Source organism: Hyperolius riggenbachi, chromosome 11 (assembly GCF_040937935.1).
Source record: "Hyperolius riggenbachi isolate aHypRig1 chromosome 11, aHypRig1.pri, whole genome shotgun sequence".
In the NCBI taxonomy this organism is placed as follows: Eukaryota; Metazoa; Chordata; class Amphibia; order Anura; family Hyperoliidae; genus Hyperolius; species Hyperolius riggenbachi.
Genome location: NC_090656.1, coordinates 29,615,964 through 29,640,371, shown reverse-complemented (window position 1 = coordinate 29,640,371; position 24,408 = coordinate 29,615,964). Strand labels below are relative to the sequence as shown.

The 24,408-nt window shown below is 48.1% G+C and overlaps 1 protein-coding gene across 4 annotated transcripts in view; it reads left to right on the top strand.

The window, feature by feature from the left end:
• PMFBP1 (polyamine modulated factor 1 binding protein 1) overlaps positions 1 to 24,408 on the top strand; it is a 294,257-nt gene that overhangs the window by 138,089 nt on the left and 131,760 nt on the right. For 2 of the 4 annotated variants that reach the window (XM_068259444.1, XM_068259441.1), the window contains exon 2: positions 6,180 to 6,244. The exons of the other annotated variants lie outside the window; for them this stretch is intronic. In XM_068259444.1, coding sequence (XP_068115545.1) covers positions 6,180 to 6,244 — 65 coding nt within the window. The remainder of the gene's footprint in view (positions 1 to 6,179; positions 6,245 to 24,408) is intronic. 4 annotated transcript variants of the gene reach the window in all.

Genomic DNA, 24,408 nt, shown 5'->3' with positions numbered 1-24,408 from the left:
TGTCTGTAGATTGTTATTACCAGATCTGTCAGTGTGTGGCTGGTGTGTGCCTGTAGATTGTTATTACCAGATCTGTCAGTGTGTGGCTGGTGTGTGTCTGTAGATTGTCATTACCAGATCTGTCAGTGTATGGCCGGTGTGTGTCTGTAGATTGTCATTACCAGATCTGTCAGTGTGTGGCCGGTGTGTGTCTGTAGATTGTCATTACCAGATCTGTCAGTGTGTGGCCGGTGTGTGTCTGTAGATTGTCATTACCAGATCTGTCAGTGTGTGTCTGTAGTTTGTCATTACCAGATCTGTCAGTGTATGGCTGGTGTGTGTCTGTAGATTGCCATTACCAGATCTGTCAGTGTGTGGCCGGTGTGTGTCTGTAGATTGTCATTACCAGATCTGTCAGTGTGAGGCCGGTGTGTGTCTGTAGATTGTTATTACCAGATCTGTCAGTGTATGGCCGGTGTGTGTCTATAGATTGTTATTACCAGATCTGTCAGTGTGTGGCTGGTGTGTGTCTGTAGATTGTCATTACCAGATCTGTCAGTGTATGGCTGGTGTGTGTCTGTAGATTGCCATTACCAGATCTGTCAGTGTGTGGCCGGTGTGTGTCTGTAGATTGTCATTACCAGATCTGTCAGTGTGAGGCCGGTGTGTGTCTGTAGATTGTTATTACCAGATCTGTCAGTGTATGGCCGGTGTGTGTCTATAGATTGTTATTACCAGATCTGTCAGTGTGTGGCTGGTGTGTGCCTGTAGATTGTCATTACCAGATCTGTCAGTGTATGGCTGGTGTGTGTCTATAGATTGTCATTACCAGATCTGTCAGTGTGTGACTGGTGTGTGTCTGTAGATTGTCATTACCAGATCTGTCAGTGTGTGACTGGTGTGTGTCTGTAGATTGTCATTACCAGATCTGTCAGTGTGTGGCTGGTGTGTATCTGTAGTTTGTCATTACTAGATCTGTCAGTGTGTGGCCGGCGTGTGTCTGTAGATTGGCATTACCAGATCTGTCAGTGTGTGGCTGGTGTGTGTCTGTAGATTGTCATTACCAGATCTGTCAGTGTATGGCCAGCGTGTGTCTGTAGATTGTCATTACCGGATCTGTCAGTGTATGGCCGGTGTGTGTCTGTAGTTTGTCATTACCAGATCTGTCAGTGTGTGGCTGGTGTGTGCCTGTAGATTGTCATTACCGGATCTGTCAGTGTATGGCCGGTGTGTATCTGTAGTTTGTCATTACCAGATCTGTCAGTGTATGGCCGGTGTGTATCTGTAGTTTGTCATTACCGGATCTGTCAGTGTGTGGCTGGTGTGTGTCTATAGATTATCATTACCAGATCTGTCAGTGTGTGGCCGGCGTGTGTCTGTAGATTGGCATTACCAGATCTGTCAGTGTGTGGCTGGTGTGTGTCTGTAGATTGTCATTACCAGATCTGTCAGTGTATGGCTGGTGTGTTGTCTGTAGATTGTCATTTCCAGATCTGTCAGTGTATGGCCGATGTGTGTCTGTAGATTGCCATTACCGGATCTGTCAGTGTGTGTCTGTAGTTTGTCATTACCAGATCTGTCAGTGTGTGGCTGGTGTGTGTCTGTAGATTGTTATTACCAGATTTGTCAGTGTGTGGCTGGTGTGTGTCTGTAGATTGTCATTACCAGATCTGTCAGTGTATGGCCGGTGTGTTGTCTGTAGATTGTCATTTCCAGATCTGTCAGTGTATGGCCGATGTGTGTCTGTAGATTGCCATTACCGGATCTGTCAGTGTGTGTCTGTAGATTGTCATTACCAGATCTGTCAGTGTGTGGCTGGTGTGTGTCTGTAGATTGTCATTACCAGATCTGTCAGTGTATGGCTGGTGTGTTGTCTGTAGATTGTCATTTCCAGATCTGTCAGTGTGTGGCTGGTGTGTGTCTGTAGATTGTTATTACCAGATTTGTCAGTGTGTGGCTGGTGTGTTGTCTGTAGATTGTCATTTCCAGATCTGTCAGTGTATGGCCGATGTGTGTCTGTAGATTGCCATTACCGGATCTGTCAGTGTGTGTCTGTAGTTTGTCATTACCAGATCTGTCAGTGTGTGGCTGGTGTGTGTCTGTAGATTGTTATTACCAGATTTGTCAGTGTGTGGCTGGTGTGTGTCTGTAGATTGTCATTACCAGATCTGTCAGTGTATGGCCGGTGTGTTGTCTGTAGATTGTCATTTCCAGATCTGTCAGTGTATGGCCGATGTGTGTCTGTAGATTGCCATTACCGGATCTGTCAGTGTGTGTCTGTAGTTTGTCATTACCAGATCTGTCAGTGTGTGGCTGGTGTGTGTCTGTAGATTGTTATTACCAGATTTGTCAGTGTGTGGCTGGTGTGTGTCTGTAGATTGTCATTACCAGATCTGTCAGTGTATGGCTGGTGTGTGTCTGTAGATTGTCATTACCAGATCTGTCAGTGTGTGGCCGGTGTGTTGTCTATAGATTGTCATTACCAGATCTGTCAGTGTATGGCTGGTGTGTGTCTGTAGATTGCCATTACCGGATCTGTCAGTGTGTGGCCGGTGTGTTGTCTGTAGATTGCCATTACCGGATCTGTCAGTGTGTGGCCGGTGTGTTGTCTGTAGATTGTCATTTCCAGATCTGTCAGTGTATGGCTGGTGTGTGTCTATAGATTGTCATTACCAGATCTGTCAGTGTGTGGCTGGTGTGTGTCTGTAGATTGCCATTACCGGATCTGTCAGTGTGTGGCCGGTGTGTGTCTGTAGATTGTCATTACCAGATCTGTCAGTGTATGGCTGGTGTGTGTCTTTAGATTGCCATTACCGGATCTGTCAGTGTGTGGCCGGTGTGTTGTCTGTAGATTGTCATTACCAGATCTGTCAGTGTGTGGCTGGTGTGTGTCTGTAGATTGTCATTACCAGATCTGTCAGTGTGTGGCCGGTGTGTGTCTGTAGATTGTCATTACCAGATCTGTCAGTGTATGGCTGGTGTGTGTCTTTAGATTGCCATTACCGGATCTGTCAGTGTGTGGCCGGTGTGTTGTCTGTAGATTGTCATTACTAGATCTGTCAGTGTATGGCCGGTGTGTGTCTGTAGATTGTCATTACCAGATCTGTCAGTGTGTGGCCGGTGTGTGTCTGTAGATTGTCATTACCAGATCTGTCAGTGTGTGGCCGGTGTGTGTCTGTAGATTGTCATTACCAGATCTGTCAGTGTGTGGCTGGTGTATGTCTGTAGTTTGTCATTACCAGATCTGTCAGTGTATGGCCGGTGTGTGTCTGTAGATTGCCATTACCAGATCTGTCAGTGTGTGGCTGGTGTATGTCTGTAGTTTGTCATTACCAGATCTGTCAGTGTGTGGCTGGTGTGTGTCTGTAGATTGTCATTACCAGATCTGTCAGTGTGAGGCCGGTGTGTGTCTGTAGATTGTCATTACCAGATCTGTCAGTGTGAGGCCGGTGTGTGTCTGTAGATTGTTATTACCAGATCTGTCAGTGTATGGCCGGTGTGTGTCTATAGATTGTTATTACCAGATCTGTCAGTGTGTGGCTGGTGTGTGCCTGTAGATTGTCATTACCAGATCTGTCAGTGTATGGCTGGTGTGTATCTGTAGTTTGTCATTACCAGATCTGTCAGTGTGTGGCCGGCGTGTGTCTGTAGATTGGCATTACCAGATCTGTCAGTGTGTGGCTGGTGTGTGTCTGTAGATTGTCATTACCAGATCTGTCAGTGTATGGCCAGCGTGTGTCTGTAGATTGTTATTACCGGATCTGTCAGTGTGTGGCCGGTGTGTTGTCTGTAGATTGTCATTTCCAGATCTGTCAGTGTATGGCCGGTGTGTGTCTGTAGATTGCCATTACCGGATCTGTCAGTGTGTGTCTGTAGTTTGTCATTACCAGATCTGTCAGTGTATGGCTGGTGTGTATCTGTAGTTTGTCATTACCAGATCTGTCAGTGTGTGGCCGGCGTGTGTCTGTAGATTGGCATTACCAGATCTGTCAGTGTGTGGCTGGTGTGTGTCTGTAGATTGTCATTACCAGATCTGTCAGTGTATGGCCGGTGTGTGTCTGTAGATTGTCATTACCAGATCTGTCAGTGTGTGGCCGGCATGTGTCTATAGATTGTCATTACCCGATCTGTCAGTGTATGGCCGGTGTGTGTCTGTAGATTGTTATTACCAGATCTGTCAGTGTATGGCTGGTGTGTTTCTGTAGATTGTCATTACCAGATCTGTCAGTGTGTGGCCGGCGTGTGTCTGTAGATTGGCATTACCAGATCTGTCAGTGTATGGCCGGCATGTGTCTATAGATTGTCATTACCGGATCTGTCAGTGTATGGCCAGCGTGTGTCTGTAGATTGGCATTACCAGATCTGTATTTTTATCACCAATATTTGTCTTATGATCCGTCGCTGTTTCTTTTTTAGCTCAAAATAACGTTAAAACTGTGCAGTTTAGGAGTAGGCAAATGCCTCCGGCAGCATCCGTTTACAGTTCAGGTAATATAAAGTTAGTGTGCATAGATCGATCTTCTGTACGAAATATCATATATCCGTCCAGCTAACACGCTCGTAAGACGATCATCTAATTCTGTTAAGTTAGCTGCCAAGTTAGCTCTGTACTGCCCTATAGCCTGGGATTGGCATCCTTTTATATTGTCGGGTCTCTGGAGATCAGATTTGGCCAGTGTGGAGGTACACAGTGGTCAGGGAACTACATATTCAAGCAGGCCTTTTAACCCAGCGACATTGTAGGGATGTTTGTAGTCCAATGACCGGAGTGCTGCCAGGACATTGTGACGATCGCCGGGGCCACTATATATACCATCTTATTGGCACTCTGTGTGTGTGTGTGTGCCGTGGTGGTACCGTCATTTGTATGAGATCTGTCTAATGACATTAACATTATGTGTGATTTTCTCCGCCATGTCACAAAATCCTGCATTCCTATAATCATCCTCAGGCCCCTGCGGTATAATTGGCTGGCAATTAACGTACATTTCTGTGTTCACGTACGCATATCCCCCCACCATCCCCCCTTTCCAGTCCCCCCACCCTCTCCGCTCACTAGCGTCCGCTCTTGAGAATTGCGGCTGCCTAGAATTCCGAGTCATTATGTTTTTGCATATCATTACAAGTATTCCGCAGAACAACAGCGACATCTGCATGTATCATAATATTACTGTGCCAACGATATATCACATATACACACATACACACTACAGCCATGCAACACCTGCCCGGCCAGAGGAGCTTACCTGCAATACAGCCTCTTACAGCACGGCTGTGGCAGTGGGCAAAGTTGGGGGGCATTTTTTGTTGGAGTAGCAAGTAACCGGGCATTCCTGCATCTACCTGTGATACCTGCCCCATGCATCAGCAATGCCAAGACTTGCCATAACACCGGCAGACAAACAGGGCCACGGCTCCAATTACCTCCGGAAATGCCAGGGCAAAATTCCTCTTTGCTTTTGGGGATTGGGTTAGCGTAGCTCCCCAGCGATCTCACGCTTTCTACATAGAGAAACCGCTCTCCATGTTTCTCAACTTTCTCCGCTGCGAAACGACTCTAATGAGATGCAAATGAGATATGCAGAACGCCGTGGCACTGTAGGATGATTAACCACTAGAGACATTAGCTGCCGACTTCAGGCTGTGTGACTTTAATAACCATTTCTGCCGCCCCTCCGCTCTTACGGTGGGGGCTCCTTACGCCCCTTGGCAGAGGAGATTCCGGACCCCATCGCCCATCGTTGCTTGCTTTTTTTTTTTTTTTTTAATTTTCGCTCCAGCTGAGGGGGTTGCCCGCCCTCCTCCGTACGCTGCATCTTCCTTGCTTGTCTTTTGTAATCCAGACACTGTGCATATATTGCGCTTCATTATTTCATAGTGTGCCAAAGCTCGTTAGCTAAACAATATTTCCTCATTAAAACCCAGCGCGGACTGATTAACAATACGGGGGTAAAAAAAAGAAAAGGAAAAAAGAAAAAAAAATTATCCGCCAACAATTGGCGTACGGGTAATCAGGAGACATAAGCGCAGCTGTAAATCCGACGCGGGTCTTGTATTCCGAGACAGGTTGTCTCCAGCCCACGGTACGATGGGCAGCTTTGTAAATGCCTCCTGCTTAATTTTGTAAGATCCTCATCGAGTTGGTAGCACTTATGTGACTGTATCCATTTTTGTTGTTTTTTTTGTTTGTTTTTTTCCAGCGCCAGGCATTCGCCCAGCATCCAGCGGCCGCAGACCCCACCGGAGCCAACACACCATCAGCCATGTGAGTACCCATCCGAGAGACCAGAGCTCACTGCAGTGTCACTGGAGCTGGAGTTTGCCCAGAGTGTTGTAGCTCAGCAGTAGCAGCGCTCGACGCAAAAGTGGCAAAGACCTCCTGACTGCCTCCCAAGTTTGGAGTCCTCAGAGTGATGCTTTCCACACAGGCAGATCTGGGAGGAAAAGGTTTGGTTCGGCCCCACTCATCTCCCTGGTGATAGCAGCAGATGCAGATAGATGTCTCCCAGCCTTCTGATCCCTCTGCTTCTAGGGAGCTGCCTCTCTCCCTGCCACGCTACCTGCTGTGAAAGTGTTTGTGCATGTTTCTGTGTGTATGGATGAGCTGTGCACGGTGTCACATCCTGATGCCAGGCTGATGATCCAGCACCTGCCCACAGGTTTGTACCATTCACGTTGGCACTCCATAGCTGGCATCTCCTCTTCCCAGAATGGCTGGCAGTCGCCATACTGTAGCACGACAAGGAAGCGCCCACACCGTCGCTGCAAATCTGCGGCCCAGACCCTTTTGTTTGTTGTTGACGAGGCGTTCCTTCCCTGCGTTAATTGTAAAACTTAATTGCCAAAACGAGCTTGCAGGGAAAAAAAAAAGTCCCCGGAGAAAGATGTAATGCTGTGCACGATGCCCGCCGTCCTTGGCACGGTTCCTCCTTTTTTTAATCTCCGCAGACGGATTTTATTCCTCCATGTTTTAACCGCCGACTCCAAAGTCAAGGCGTGGAAACCGGCAGCTTGGCAACTGCGATGGCGTGGACGGATACATCACTGCTTGCTCACTGCGGCAGAAGGAAGGTTTGGGGGGGGGGAGGTAGAGATGCATCAGTCACCCCCATGCCCAAGTGCTTTCCAAACGCCACCTACGCTGGCTTCCCCCAGGTTAGTAGGCTGGCTCTGGCAATCAGTGCCCGTCCTTTGTCTGCTCTGGGGCTGTAAAGAATCTCCAGACCCACTCCATTGGCCGCTGTGACATATACCCGCTGCCGATAACACACGGAACTGTGGCGTTGCCCCTGAGTGGATGGCATCGTGCCAGCTCGTCTGCCATCCGCCCATGCAGCTCTCTCCTCCTCCTCCTCCTCCTCCTCCTGTCGGCTTGATGTTAATTAACAGACGGGCTAATTGATTTAAAAGCCGGAGAAAAAATTACAGTTAACTTTTCCCAGAGGGTATAAGCCGCAGCCTGGCATGGGTCTGCTGGGCGTGGGGGAGGGGACAGAGCGAAGCCTGCAGCATAGGAAAGGGAAGAACTGCGTAGCTGTGAGACAGCATTGGCTGCTCATTGGAGAACAGCTGATAGGCATTGTGGTAAAACTGCCTCCGCATGACTGTATACTGTACTGCCATTCTATTTTATTGTAAATAAGCCAGTCACTCCCTCTCTCCTCCCCCCCTGAGACATGGGAGCCATCCTGAACTTCCAGCATTCCGCCCCTACCCCCATTAACACCCTGCAATTAGGTAAAATAATCCCCGGTGGCAGCAAACGCCTCATCAGATGAAATAATTATGAAGTCTTCTCCGCAGTCGCCCGCCCCACCCCCACCCACCCCCTTCACCTCCCGACCATCACACATATAAACACTTCTCGTCGTTTTATTCTTCCAAACCCTGGGATTTCTCATCACGACCCATATGTGTGCCTGCGTAGGTTGGCACAGCCCACCTCTTTCCTTGGCACGCTTCTTCACATAGTCGTCACACATCCCCCCCTTGTGCTGAAAGGCCTTGAACGCCTCCCAGCTCCGAGAGCGATCCAGCCTCCAGCGCTGAACCAGTTAATTAACAGCGCAATTAGCCATGCAAATACGGCCTTTGTTTGGGAGGCGTATGGCAGAATAGGCTGTTTGTTTAGCGGGGACCTCCGTCTGAAAAACAGACGTCGTCGGGCCGGCGATGCCATTATCGCCCCGTCTTGCTGTACAATTTTCTTCCCCTGCTAATGAAAAGCTAAATCTGAACTGTGCCAAGCATATAAAAAAAAGGAATACAGTGTGCAAATCATTCCACATTTGCATAATGTCTCCAGCCTTGAATATGCAGATGAGCTGTATAATTTATGAGGAGTCTGCAAGTGTTTTTTTTTTTTATCCTAAGACGGGGTTTAATTCCTCTCTCTGGCAGCTCCGCACAGACCTTCGTCAGCCTGTTCCCTTGTGCTTTCTTACATGCCTGTATGAATTAATGCTTTATCTCTCTATTTTCCCTCTGTTATCGCTGCTTTGCGCTTTCCTCCTTGCTGCCCTTTAAGTTCTAAGAGATGCCTTGAGTGGCGTGTAGTGGAAGCTGTGGCAACGAGGTGGGCGCACAGACCCGGCCTGTCAGCCCTAATCCTATTCATCAGCAGCTGACGTGAAAGGCCATCTCCGCTGGCCTGGTTCTTATGCTAAAAAAAAAATTGGAGGTGGCTTTAATTACCAATATTGCTGCTCTGCAACGTTTAGCAAGTCAGCCATCTTGGCGCACCACAATAACACCTTCAAGCCAGAGTTTAACGAGCGGGGCGATGTCTGGTTATTTGGCTGCGTGTCCTTCCGATGCCCCCTGGGGAGTTTAGGAACTCATGTACAGGAATTTATCTTAAAGACAGAGGGGTGGAAATGGCTAGAAAGAAAAAAATAATAATTTAAAAATAATTAAAATAATACAAACACAGAATATAGGTAGAAATCAGTTAACGGCTAGTGAAGTGCCGCAACAAAAAGTGTATTCATTATGATTATTTAGTTAGGAAATTAAAACATTTGTCACTTCACCCCTAGGAAAGCATAACCTTCTTATCCTCTTATTTTTATTACCTGTAATTTAATTTTTTTTTTTAATAACATTTTAATTACAGAAAGTCCTCTACTTACAAAGGATTAGAGTAACAATGTTTCATAGATGTCTTGATGTACAAAATATACAATACTATTTTTATTACATATTTTTTGTTGTTAAATGTTGCATATTTATAAGCTGTTGCAAGTAGCTTAAAACACTTTGAAAGGAACCCAAGGTGTGAGACGTATGGAAGCTGCCATATTTATTTCCTTTTAAACATTACCAGTTGCCTGGCCGCCCTGCTGATCTTTTTGGTCAGTAGGGTCTAAATCGCACCCTGAAACATATGCAGCTAATCTTGTCAGATTTGTCAGCCATCTGATCTGCATGCTTGTTCAGGGTCTATGGCTATGTATAGCTAAGCCATAAGTATAGCTATATCTAAGTATTAGAGGCAGAGGATCAGCAGGACAACCAGGGAATGTGCGTTATTTAAAATGAAATAAACATGTCAACCTCCATATCCCTCTCACCTCTAGTATCCCTTAAAAGCACATTAAAACTACTAAAAAGCATAAATTCAGAGCTGTACAAAAGTAAATCATTTGCCCACGTTTCACCATATTCAACAAAGGACTCAACTTACAAACAAATCAACTTACAGTCTCCCGAGATGGGACCTGATTGTAAGTCGGGGAACGCCTTTATTACATTGCTGCTGTATTGATTATACTTAAAACCCAATTCGGTTTTTTGTTTTTTGTTTTGAATGGTGTTTTAATCACTACTACAGTATATCTACATCCTCTGTGACTTCAAGCCACAAGGATGTAGATATAAATGTAGCCAAAGCACAGCTATACAAGGTTAGGCATTGTTCCTGTGCACACCTTCAGCACTATCTGATGCAGCACTAATTGGTGAACGGGAATATATGTTCCCTGAGCCAATACGATTGTTTTTTACCATTAAAAATACTTTTATTTTCTCAGTTCATAGTGAATGAATAAAATATCTTCACCATAAATTTTTACTGGAACGTAATTTTAAGTTTTGTGATAAATAGAAACAGACAAACAAAATATGTGTTTTTTCCACAATAGCGTTTTTTTTTTATTTTTAAACTGGAATTGATAAAACTGTTGTTGTTAGATGGAAAAAATGCCATACAATGAAAGCCTAGTTAGTCTTGAAAAAAATATATAGATTTCATTTAAGTGTCGTAAGTAGGGATAAAGTTATTGCTGATTAAATAGGGACATAGCTAAATGTCAACACTGCCCTGGTCCTTAAGGGGGTAACGAGGTCTGGATGAGAAGTGGTTAATAAAAGTGTTTAGAAATTTGGGGGATTTTTATATCCAATTATTTCTATGTACCAGTTGGAGCAATATCCCCTAATGTGCTGTCACTTGCTGGTTCTAAGCCCTTCACCACACTTTGTAGAACTCATTTTTTTTTTTATCTAGAATCGGGCTTTAAAAAAAAAAGTGTCATTTTACATTATTGATAATCATTAGTAATAAAGCATTTCATTTTATAAACCTTATCCTAGTACATTAATTACACCTGAACTCAATTCATGCCTCCACAGCAATGCATGCCCATCACCAGCTGCTCTGCTGTGTCCATCAGTGTTCTATTATTTAAAAAATCAAACACTCCAATGGTTCATAGTACAAGTGTGCTCACTGCTGTACACATGCGCAATTGCCTAAAACTGGTGCTCAGAAGAGGTTTTCAAGCCTTCCCATGATCCTGCAGGGAAACGTGAGCTGTAGCGTTTAAAGGGAACTTGAAGTGGGGGGATATGGAGGATGACATACTGTATTCATTCAGCTTTAAACAATACAGGTTGCCTGGTAGTCCTGCTTATCATCAGCCTCTAATCAGCCATAGACCTTAAACAAGCATGCAGATCAGATGTTTTTTGACAAAAATCTGCCAGGATTAGCTGCATGCTTGTTTCTTGTGTGTGATTCAGACACTACTGGTGATACTGAAATGATCATCAGAACTGCCAGGCAGCTGGTATTGTTTAAAAGGAAATAAACATGGCAGCCTCCATATAATTCTTGCTTCAGGTTCCCTTTAAGTATTTATTCTTTTGTTTGATAATTCAGCTCTCAGACTTCACATTCACATCTCTACTCTCTATTTTACTAAAAATGATTACGTAAAGTTGTTTGTGTGTGTAGTTGTAGTGTAGTTCCTGGTTGTTTGAGAATCAATGTTAAAAAATAGCTAACAACTATACCCCACACTGTATACTTACCATAAACTTAAAGGAACACTTAAGTCAAACAAAAAAAATGAGTTTTACTCACCTAGGGCTTCCAATAGCCCCCTGCAGCTGTCCGGTGCCCTCGCTGTCTCCCTCCGACCCTCCTGGCCCCGCCAGCAGCCACTTCCTGTTTCGGTGACAGGAGCTGACAGGCTGGGGACGTGAGTGATTCTTCGCGTTCCCAGACACATTAGCATCCTCTATGCTGCTATATGGTATATGATATATGCTATAGCAGCATAGATGGCGCTATTGTGGACAGGAACGCGAAGAATCACTCACGTCCCCAGCCTGTCAGCTCCTGTCACCGAAACAGGAAGTGGCTGCCGGCGGGGCCAGGAGGATTGGAGGGAGATGGCGAGGGCACCGGACAGCTGCAGGGGGCTATTGGAAGCCCCAGGTGAGTAAAACTCATTTTTTTTGTTTGACTTAAGTGTCCCTTTAAACACAAATTAGGACAACGAATTAACTTAAAGGACATATCCGAGCAGTACAAAAATAAAAAAAATCCACTTACCTGGGGCTTCCTCCAGCCCCTGCATCCGTCCTGTGCCCTCTCTGCAGCTCCGCTCACAGATGGTGGTCAGGGGTCCCCTCTGGTGCAAGATCCACACTCTCAGAGCTGCACTGACGTCATCCAGACTGTACTGCGCAGGCGCAGTAGTTCTTCGCCTGCGCAGCACAGTCCGGATGGCGTCAGCGCGACCAGTGAGCCGCATGCTTGAGCGCAGAAGAAGCCAACCCGGAAGCCGACCTGGCTAGGTTGGCATATCCTCTGGAGGGGACCGGAGCTGCGGCGAGGGCACAGGACGGATGCAGTGATTTTTTTATTTTATTTTTAGGTTGCTCAGAGCTTCCCTTTAATGTAACAGAGGTTTATTACTGCATAAAGAATTGTAAACGTAGCTTTATGCATCCTGCAAGGCCAATTTTTTTTTCTTTCTGGTTGCTTGAGAATTCCGGTTACCTGTGTCCTGGATAACCAGGGCTTTATTATTTATTTTATTTAGAAAAGTTACATAGTAAACAATTGTGTGTGTGTGTGTAAAATATTTTAATGATTAATTAGTCCTGTTAAGAATTAAAAAAAAATGCGCGACATAAACTGTTTACTCATTTTGTATCAGCTTAATTGCTGCTTAAACCTCTATTGTGCTGTCTGTTTGCTGTAATCACTTCAGCCATGGCCTGGTTTATGCAATCTGGTGAACAGACAGTGTGTCAGGGCTGTGGAGTCGGTATAAAAATCATCCGACTCTGACTCCTCAGTTTATGAACCCACCGACTCCAACTCCAGGTACCCAAAATGGCTCCGACTCCCAACTTCTCAACTCCGACTCCTTAGTCTAAAGGTGGCCATACATGGTACAAGTTTTCATTTTTTTCGATTAGATAATTTAGTTCGATTATTCCGTTAGATCGAATATAAAGATTTTTCCAGCATGTCCGATCTAATTTTTCTCGAAAAAAACGGGATAATCGTTCGAATTTCTTGATCGAAAAAAAAAATATTTTCAACTTTCATTCGATTCGATCATTTAGATCGAAAAAACGGGATAATCGAACGTTTTTATTGTACCATGTATGGCCACCATTATACTTACCAGGGCTGTGGATTAGGTACAAAACTCATCCAACTCCTCAGTTTATGAGACTACCGACTCCGACTCCAGGTACCAAAAATTGCTCTGACTCCTCGACTCCGACTCCACAGCCCTGCAATGCGTGCACAATCGCACAGACGTGGGAGCGCTTTTTTCTGTAAGTAGTATGACCTGTATTTTCCCACTTGACAGAAGATGGCTTTGGAACACCAGACCCTCACAGTTACTATGAATACTGTAAGGACATATGGGGCAATGAGAGGGCAGGTGCTTGTGTGAGCAACTCTGCTTACACCATAGGAGGAGGTGAGCCGATGACAGCCGGGTGCTCACCAAAACTAGCCGGGTGGCATGGAAAAGTAGCCGAGTGGGGCGAAATGAGAGAATGCAAGGCAGGTGCTTCTGTGAGCAACTCTGCTTACAGCATAGGAAGAGAGGAGCCGATGATAGCAGGGTGCTCATCAAAACTAGCCGGGTGGAGCACCCAGCTAAAAGAGCCTCGGGAGAACACTGAGCAGTGTATATTTGAATTCCATTTCCTGTAAACTACAGTTGGAGATGTTAAAAGGAAACATCCGAGCACCTGAAAAAAAATTAGCTCTACTTACCCGGGGCTTCCTCCAGCCGCAGCTCCTGGGTCCCGGGATCCACTCTGTTTCAGAAGGCGACCTCACCAGGTCGGCATCCACTGCGCCTGCGCAAACCATTCCAGATCACGTGAGCTGCGGCGGGAGACATAACGGCTGCCAGAAGGCTGGAGGAAGCCCCCGGTACATAGAACTCATTTTTTTTAGGTGCTTGGATGCTTCCTTTAAGGAAACTCTTAATTAGCCAGCCATTGTCATGAATAGTCTAATGTGCTTGTAGAATGTCAGGACTCAGGAGTGCACATCACCCTAATGCTGGGAATACACATTTCGTTTTTGCCTTCGTTTAAACCTTCGTTTCGATTGTGCCTTTTGTCCTTTTCGATCCCGAAATAATCGATCGTAAGGTTAATATCACCACCCACGGTTTCGGTTTTTTTTTCGATTCTGATGGTTTCATTTTTCCAATGATCGAAGGCTGCAAAGAAACGAAACGTAGTACAGGGACGGACGGCATAAACGAATATATAATCGATCTGAACAGCCATCAAGCCTACCAATGGCTCGATTAGATGGATAAAGAGAGATAATATCAAACATGTTCGATCACTAGTCGTTCGTTTTTGGGGTCTATTAATCGAAACTATAATGAGATTATGACTATTTTCACATACGTTTTCAACACTCGATTCGTTTACCGAACGAATCGAAGGCTAAAACAAAGGCAAAAACGAAACGTGTATTCCCAGCACAACACAGCTATCCATTCAAATAGGAAGCTAGAAATTAGCAGGCTATTGTCCCCTATACACAACTGGGCTGTATGGTGTCTGTTGTCTCATAGGGCCTGCAGGAAGCTCTTATCTTTGCATGAAAGAGTTGAGCCTGGATGTAACAACAATGTCACTTTTTTGGGGGGTAGAATGTGAGGAAATTAGAATAATTTTTAGATGAGGAGTTTGGGTAGCCCCAGTACATATTTTGTACTATAAGAAACGGCTTCCAAGATTCCGAACTTGCATTCTCCCGCAAACAAGCTTGGACATTTATGCTGGTAAAGTTTGATTTCTGTTTTATTCCCTTTTTATTTTGATAAGCAAATTGTCTTTGTGTGTGTCTTTTGTACCTATTTATAAAACAAAAGAAAAAACAGGGCACCGAGAGCCCAATAGTGCAATATAGTTTTAACAGAGAAAATCTGTCTAGATAGTTCGTGCAGAATTATACTCACAAAAAAGGGTCACCAGCAGACAACCACTTGAAAGGCAGGTGGGGAGAATTGGTACCCGACCCCACTCGGGTATAAAAGTCGCTCTCTGTAGATAGGAAAAAAAGGGGGCGTACCCCTCCACCAAGGGTGGATAAGTAATATGTATCAAACGCAGATAGAACAGAGGCGCCAAAAAGAGTAAAAACACTATTACTTAAAAACAGTAAAAAGAGGGAAGGTAAGGTGGACTTACCTCCCTCTAGCAGTGGACAACAAGACTCTGAGGTAGAGTAGAATGCATTTATTAAACAGTGTAACTCCTAAAGATGCAACGCGTTTCGCGGGCCACAGCACCGCTTCCTCAGGCTATACAGGAGTTCAAAAAAGCTGTATCCAATCCAAGTATTGAATGAGCGCCTCTGGCGCTCATTCAATACTTGGATTGGATACAGCTTTTTTTGAACTCCTGTATAGCCTGAGGAAGCGGTGCTGTGGCCCGCGAAACGCGTTGCATCTTTAGGAGTTACACTGTTTAATAAATGCATTCTACTCTACCTCAGAGTCTTGTTGTCCACTGCTAGAGGGAGGTAAGTCCACCTTACCTTCCCTCTTTTTACTGTTTTTAAGTAATAGTGTTTTTACTCTTTTTGGCGCCTCTGTTCTATCTGCATTTGATACATATTTGTACCTATTTACTTTGTTTTTGTAGATATTCTTGTATATATTTCCTTCTGCATTGTTCCTCTTTTTTGGAATATTAAGTCTTTATTTAATAAGTAGTCTTTTGAGTACTAAGCAGAGCTTTACATCTCCTAAAGAGAGACTGCAGTGGATTGTGTTACAAGTCCAGTGTCTGATTGTATGCTCGGTTTGTTCATTGCTACCGGGTGAGATTGCATTGTGTGTGTGGTGTTCTTGTACTTTGGCCTAAAGCCCGCGGCTGACCCAAAATACATCAGCGCCAGCCTGAGTGTGAGCAGCTCGACAGCAGTGTGTGAAATTGTCGTAGTGCCATAGACAGGGAGTCCGTGCGTGTATGGTTTCTAGTAAGTATCGCAGCAGATGACTGCTAGTGGTGGCTGAGTCGTGCAGAGTGTGGTTGAGGGCGTCAGCCTTGTGTTAGCTTGAATAAGGCGACTCCCCCTCTCGATTTTGGGCAAAACCCCCATCAGGAATTGTCTCTGCAGGCTTGCCGTGGGGCCCGTTCCTGATATATACATTTTCCCATCAAAGACGGACACGCCTTCCTCATCCAATTGTTACCACTGCGGACCGGTTGAAATGATTCCCCATTTTCAGGTGGTGGCCTGAATACAGCAATGTGGAACAATGAATGTACAGGCACAGTCCTCTAACTTATGTAACCTATGTTACCCCAGGAACAAGGAAATCACCTCACCTTGGGTATAACCAACAATAAGTTGGCCAGCCGGTGCTCAGTGTCATGCAGGTCCACCACACCTGCAAACGAACAGGCAACAACGAAAGGAAGACACAGCACTCAGGGGCTGTGTGCAGCAACAAGCTGTCTTGAAGCAGTCTGCTTCATTACAGCTTGTTGCTGCACACAGCTCCTGAGTGCCGTGTCTTCCTTTCGTTGTAACTTATGTTACCCAGTGATTCCCCCTCTTCTTCTATCCTCTCAGCTTCTTTCAAATGTAAAACTACTGGAAGGGATAGTGTGACTGGATTTCATGCCTGTGCAGTAGATCTAGGTGTTGTGGTAGCTTGACATGGCTTGACTTTTTCTTCATTTTCCCATTAGGGCATCAGTATTGTAGACAAGACAAGACAAGACACAGAGCATTTATATTGCGCTTTTCTTCCGGCGGACTCAAAGCACCAGAGCTGCAGCCACTGGGACACACTCTAGACCAGGGATCTCAAACTCAATTTGCCTGGGGGCCGCAGGAGGCAAAGTCAGGATGAGGCTGGGCCGCATAAGGAATTTCACAATCACGGCGCATCGCCGCCTCTGCCCGCCCCTCTCACTCTTCCTTCACAGAGAGGGGCGGGGAGAGGAGGCGATCTGTGCGGCGATTGACGTCAGGAGGGGCAGAGCTGAAGCTGAAAGTACTGCCCCTTCCAGGAAATGCCGGTGGACTGCCCCCCGGGCGATTTGGGGGCTCTGCAGCCCTCGTTTAGCGGCGGGGATGCGGCAGATTACTTGGGAGCACTGAAGCGAACTATAAGGAAGCTTTTGCGGGCGAGGGCCACAAAATATTGTATGGAGGGCCGCAAATGGCCCGCGGGCCGCGAGTTTGAGACCCCTGCTCTAGACTCTATAGGCAGTAGCAGTGTTAAAGAGGAATTATTAGCTATACTATCCCAGGAAAAAGAAAACACATATGTACCGTAAGTAGATAAATACTTGCTCGACTTGCATAACAGATGTATTGCACTCTCCACATATTTCGATTTCAGTGAATTTTATATAATAAATTCTGAGAATTCTTTTCCCTGGCAGTGGCCATCTTGGGTCCCTCAGGCTGAAGCCCATCCTGTTGTCATTTCCTCCCTACTTCCCTGGCATCCCCCCTCCTCCCCCATAGCATTAGAGAGCGCCACATCTATGGGCACCCCCGCATTCATGGGAACCTCCCTTGCCCTGCTGCACATCTATGGGGCTTCCCCCTGCATTTACCCTCTACCCCGCTCCTTCCGCAGCATTACAGAGCTTACCGGGGAAGAATTGATGCAGCACACACAGATTCACCTCAGCACTTTCCAGGCACTGGAGTTCCCGTCTATACTCTCTGCACTACCGTCGTATAGGGCGGCGGTAGTGCAGAGAGTATAGTCGGGAACTCCAGCGCCTGGAACCATGATGAGCGGAGTCTTTGTGCGCTCCCTTTATTCTTCTCCGCTAAGCTCTGTAATGCTGCAGGAGGAGGAGGGATGCTGCAGGTTGGAGGGTAAATGCAGGGGGAATCCCCATAGATTTGGCAGCAGTGTGGGGGGTTTCCAATGGATGTGGCTGGAGTGTAGGGAGGGGGCAGATGGTGGCACACGAAGGCAGCCAGTCAGAGAGGAACAGGCATGGGAGAGATAGAGGCTTCAGCCAGTCAGGCTGAACTAGCTGTGTCTGCGGAGAAGGGGAGGAAAGTATAGGAGAAACACCTATATTGTTTTGGTTTAGCCCCTCTCGCTAAGGGCCTATTTCCATAAGTCACAAATTGTGGGCATATTCCACATGCAATTTCAGATGTGGATTTGCAGCCTTTTGAAATCAATAGGCTGCACCCAAATCACGTGCAGGGGAAAAAATTATGCATGCTGCATTTTCCCTGAGTACGCATCCCAATCCCCATAGCTGTACAGCACGCATCCCAATCCCCCATAGCCGTGCAGCAAACATCCCAATTCCTATAGCCGTGCAGCACGCATCTCAATCCCCATAGCTGTGCAGCATGCATAGCACTCCCTATAGCCGTGCAGCACACATCCCAATCCCCATAGCCGTGCAGCATGCATAACACTCCCCATAGCCGTGCAGCACGCATAACACTCCCCATAGCCGTGCAGCATGCATAACACTCCCCATAGCTGTGCAGCACGCATAACACTCCCCATAGCTGTGCAGCACACAACTGAATCCCCATAGCCATGCAGCACGCATCCAAATCCCCATAGCCGTGCAGCAAACATCCCAATCCCTATAGCCGTGCAGCACACAATCTAATCCCCATAGCCGTGCAGCACGCATCCCAATCCCCATAGCCGTGCAGCATGCATAACACTCCCCATAGCTGTGCAGCACGCATAACACTCCCCAAAGCTGTGCAGCACACAACTGAATCCCCATAGCCGTGCAGCACACAATCTAATCCCCATAGCCATGCAGCACACAATCTAATCCCCATAGCCGTGCAGCACGCATCCCAATCCCCATAGCCGTGCAGCACGCATCCAAATCCCCATAGCCGTGCAGCACGCATCCAAATCCCCATAGCCGTGCAGCACACAACTGAATCCCCATAGCCGTGCAGCACACAACCGAATCCCCATAGCCGTGCAGCACACAACCGAATCCCCATAGCCGTGCAGCACACACTCGAATCCCCTAGCCGTTCAGCACGTATCCATATCCCCATAGCCGTGCAGCACGCATCCATATCCCCATAGCCGTGCAGCACGCATCCATATCCCAAATCTACCTTTCAGCTCCTGCCTCGGATACTCTAGCTCGTGTCCCTGATTATCGCAACACAATCCCCTCCTTCATGTTCTGCCGTTTTTTAAAACTTAATATGGACAAGACTGAAATGGTAATCTTCCCACCTCACAATTCAGTGTCCCAGCCTGACATCACTATTTCTGTTGATGGCACTTCAATAACGCCCGTCCCCCAGGCTTGCTGCCCAGGTGTAATACTGGACTCGAGTCTCTCATTTAACCACTTAACGACCGCCTAACGCCGATAGGCGGCGGCAGGTCGTAAGTGGTTTTACATGGAAACGGCCGCTCTTTCGAGTGGCCTTTCCATGTCATTTCACGGAGGGTGTCTCCGTAAATAGCCTGCGAGCCTCCGATCGCGGCTCACAGGCTAAATGTAAACACACGGGGAAGAAATCCCCTGTGTTTACATCATACGGTGCTGCAGCAGCACCGTAACGGAGATCAGCGATCCCTGGCCTCTGATTGGTCGGGGATTGCCGGCATCTGATAGGCTGAAGCCTATCAGAGGCGGCGCAGGATGGATCGCCGTCCTGTGCCGCCCATAGGAAGGAGGGGAGGGAGGGAGGGAAGGAGGGAAGGACAGTGAGGCTGGGAATCGCTGCAGAGGTGGGCTTTGAGGAGCCCCCCCCACTCGGCCACACAGAGCGGCTGCAATCAGACCCCCCCACCCCAGCAGGACATCCCCCTAATGGGGAAAAAAGGGGGAAGTCTGATCACCCTGCCTCTATCCTGATCTGTGCTGTTCGCTGGAGAGCCCATGCAGCACAGATCAGCGAAAAACAGCTCGGTCCTAAACCACACAATGACAAACTATCTTGCTTTTGTCGTCTTCAACAAAAAAAAAAAATCTCCCGCATCTGCCCTTTTCTCACACAGGACACTACCACACACCTGGTGCATGCCCTGATTATTTCATGACTCGATAACTGCAACTCTCTGCTGTGTGGCCTCCCTGCTAACCGTTTAGCCCCACTACAGTCCATCATGAACTCTGCTGCATGACTCCTCCCCCTCTCCTTCCACTTCTCCAGCCCTATGCCCCTCTGCCACTCCCTTTACTGGCTGCCACTCACATCTCATCCACCTCTCCTCCCATTTCTCCAGCCCTATCCCCCTCTGTCACTCCCTTCATTGACTGCCACTCACATCTCATCCACCTCTCCTCCCACTTCTCCAGCCCTATCCCCCCCTGTCACTCCCTTCATTGACTGCCAATCACACCTCATCCACCTCTCCTCCCACTTCTCCAGCCCTATCCCCCTCTGTCACTCCCTTCATTGACTGCCACTCACATCTCATCCACCTCTCCTCCCGCTTCTCCAGCCCTATCCCCCTCTGTCACTCCCTTCATTGACTGCCAATCACATCTCATCCACCTCTCCTCCCACTTCTCCAGCCCTATCCCCCTCTGTCACTCCCTTCATTGACTGCCACTCACATCTCATCCACCTCTCCTCCCGCTTCTCCAGCCCTATCCCCCTCTGTCACTCCCTTCATTGACTGCCACTCACATCTCATCCACCTCTCCTCCCGCTTCTCCAGCCCTATCCCCCTCTGTCACTCCCTTCATTGACTGCCACTCACATCTCCTCCCCCTCTCCTCCCACTTCTCCAGCCCTATCCCCCTCTGTCACTCCCTTCATTGACTGCCACTCACATCTCCTCTTCCACTTCTCCAGCCCTATCCCCCTCTGTCACTCCCTACATTGACTGCCACTCACATCTCATCCACCTCTCCTCCCACTTCTCCAGCCCTATCCCCCCGTCACTCCCTTCATTGACTGCCAATCACACCTCATCCACCTCTCCTCCCACTTCTCCAGCCCTGTCCCCCTCTGTCACTCCCTTCATTGACTGCCACTCACATCTCATCCACCTCTCCTCCCACTTTTCCAGCCCTATCCCCCTCTGTCACTTCCTTCATTGACTGCCACTCACATCTCCTCCCCCTCTCCTCCCACTTCTCCAGCCCTATTCCCCTCTGTCACTCCCTTCATTGACTGCCAATCACATCTCATCCACCTCTCCTCCCACTTCTCCAGCCCTATCCCCCTCTGTCACTCCCTTCATTGACTGCCACTCACATCTCCTCCCCCTCTCCTTCCACTTCTCCAGCCCTATCCCCATCTGTCACTCCCTTCATTGACTGCCAATCACATCTCATCCACCTCTACTCCCGCTTCTCCAGCCCTATCCCCCCTGTCACTCCCTTCATTGACTGCCACTCACATCTCCTCCCCCTCTCCTCCCACTTCTCCAGCCCTATTCCCCTCTGTCACTCCCTTCATTGACTGCCAATCACATCTCATCCACCTCTCCTCCCACTTCTCCAGCCCTATCCCCCTCTGTCACTCCCTTCATTGACTGCCACTCACATCTCCTCCACCTCTCCTTCCACTTCTCCAGCCCTATCCCCCTCTGTCACTCCCTTATTGACTGCCACTCACATCTCCTCCACCTCTCCTCCCACTTCTCCAGCCCTATCCCCCCCTGTCACTCCCTTCATTGACTGCCAATCACACCTCATCCACCTCTCCTCCCACTTCTCCTGCCCTACCCCCCCCCCCTGTCACTCCCTTCATTGACTGCCAATCACACCTCATCCACCTCTCCTCCCACTTCTCCAGCCCTATCCCCCTCTGTCACTCCCTTCATTGACTGCCACTCACATCTCATCCACCTCTCCTCCCACTTCTCCAGTCCTATCCCCCTCTGTCACTCCCTTCATTGACTGCCACTCACATCTCATCCACCTCTCCTTCCACTTCTCCAGCCCTATCCCCCTCTGTCACTCCCTTCATTGACTGCCACTCACATCTCCGCCACCTCTCCTCCCACTTCTCCAGCCCTATCCCCCCCTGTCACTCCCTTCATTGACTGCCAATCACACCTCATCCACCTCTCCTCCCACTTCTCCTGCCCTACCCCCCCCCCCTGTCACTCCCTTCATTGACTGCCAATCACACCTCATCCACCTCTCCTCCCACTTCTCCAGCCCTATCCCCCTCTGTCACTCCCTTCATTGACTGCCACTCACATCTCATCCACCTCTCCTCCCACTTCTCCAGTCCTATCCCCCTCTGTCACTCCCTTCATTGACTGTCACTCACATCTCCTCCCCCTCTCCTTCCACTTCTCCAGCCCTATCCCCCTCTGTCACTCCCTTCATTGACTGCCACTCACATCTCCTCCCCCTCTCCTTCCACTTCTCCAGCCCTATCCCCCTCTGTCACTCCCTTCATTGACTGCCACTCACATCTCCTCCCCCTCTCCTTCCACTTCTCCAGCCCTATCCCCCTCTGTCACTCCCTTCATTGACTGCCACTCACATCTCCTCCACCTCTCCTCCCACTTCTCCAGCCCTATCCCCCCTGTCACTCCCTTCATTGACTGCCACTCACATCTCATCCACCTCTCCTCCCACTTCTCCAGCCCTATCCCCCTCTGTCACTCCCTTCATTGACTGCCACTCACATCTCCTCCACCTCTCCTCCCACTTCTCCAGCCCTACCCCCCCCCCCTGTCACTCCCTTCATTGGCCCATATGCAATTACATTTTTCTCCTGAGTTTTCTCCTGGGTGATATTTTTTAATTTGTCAATAAAATGCATTTTAAGCCATCAGAAAGCAAGGAAAGGCTCAAAATAATTTTGATAGTCCTTTTTTATTTACTTTTGGGTACTTTTTTAGTTGAAAAGTGCTGGAAAGTTATTTTAATTTGAAGATGAAAAATTATCTCCTGGGAGAAAACTCAGGTGATATTGCATATGGGCCATTGACTGCCAATCACATCTCCTCCACCTCTCCTCCCACTTCTCCAGCCCTATCCCCCCCTGTCACTCCCTTCATTGACTGCCAATCACACCTCATCCACCTCTCCTCCCACTTCTCCTGCCCTACCCCCCCCCCTGTCACTCCCTTCATTGACTGCCAATCACACCTCATCCACCTCTCCTCCCACTTCTCCAGCCCTATCCCCCTCTGTCACTCCCTTCATTGACTGCCACTCACATCTCATCCACCTCTCCTCCCACTTCTCCAGTCCTATCCCCCTCTGTCACTCCCTTCATTGACTGTCACTCACATCTCCTCCCCCTCTCCTTCCACTTCTCCAGCCCTATCCCCCTCTGTCACTCCCTTCATTGACTGCCACTCACATCTCCTCCCCCTCTCCTTCCACTTCTCCAGCCCTATCCCCCTCTGTCACTCCCTTCATTGACTGCCACTCACATCTCCTCCCCCTCTCCTTCCACTTCTCCAGCCCTATCCCCCTCTGTCACTCCCTTCATTGACTGCCACTCACATCTCCTCCACCTCTCCTCCCACTTCTCCAGCCCTATCCCCCCTGTCACTCCCTTCATTGACTGCCACTCACATCTCATCCACCTCTCCTCCCACTTCTCCAGCCCTATCCCCCTCTGTCACTCCCTTCATTGACTGCCACTCACATCTCCTCCACCTCTCCTCCCACTTCTCCAGCCCTACCCCCCCCCCCCCCCCCCTGTCACTCCCTTCATTGGCCCATATGCAATTACATTTTTCTCCTGAGTTTTCTCCTGGGTGATATTTTTTAATTTGTCAATAAAATGCATTTTAAGCCATCAGAAAGCAAGGAAAGGCTCAAAATAATTTTGATAGTCCTTTTTTATTTACTTTTGGGTACTTTTTTAGTTGAAAAGTGCTGGAAAGTTATTTTAATTTGAAGATGAAAAATTATCTCCTGGGAGAAAACTCAGGTGATATTGCATATGGGCCATTGACTGCCAATCACATCTCCTCCCCCTTTCCTCCTGCTTCTCCAGCCCTACCCCCTCTGTCACTCCCTTCATTGACTGCCAATCACATCTCATCCATCTCTCCTCCCGTTCTCCAGCCCTACACCCCTCTGTCACTCCCTTCATTGACTGCCACTCACACCTCATTCACCTCTCCTCCCTCTTCTCCAGCCCTACACCCCTCTGTCACTCCCTTCATTGACTGCCAATCACATCTCCTCCCCCTCTCCTTCCACTTCTCCAGCCCTATCCCCCTCTGTCACTCCCTTCATTGACTGCCACTCACACCTCATCCACCTCTCCTCCCACTTCTCCTGCCCTACCCCCCCCCTGTCACTCCCTTCATTGACTGCCAATCACACCTCATCCACCTCTCCTCCCACTTCTCCAGCCCTATCCCCCTCTGTCACACCCTTCATTGACTGCCACTCACATCTCATCCACCTCTCCTCCCGGTTCTCCAGCCCTATCCCCCTCTGTCACACCCTTCATTGACTGCCAATCACACCTCATCCACCTCTCCTCCTACTTCTCCAGCCCTATCCCCCTCTGTCACACCCTTCATTGACTGCCAATCACACCTCATCCACCTCTCCTCCCTCTTCTCCAGCCCTACACCCCTCTGTCACTCCCTTCATTGACTGCCAATCACACCTCATCCACCTCTCCTCCTACTTCTCCAGCCCTATCCCCCTCTGTCACACCCTTCATTGACTGCCAATCGCATCTCATCCACCTCTCCTCCCGCTTCT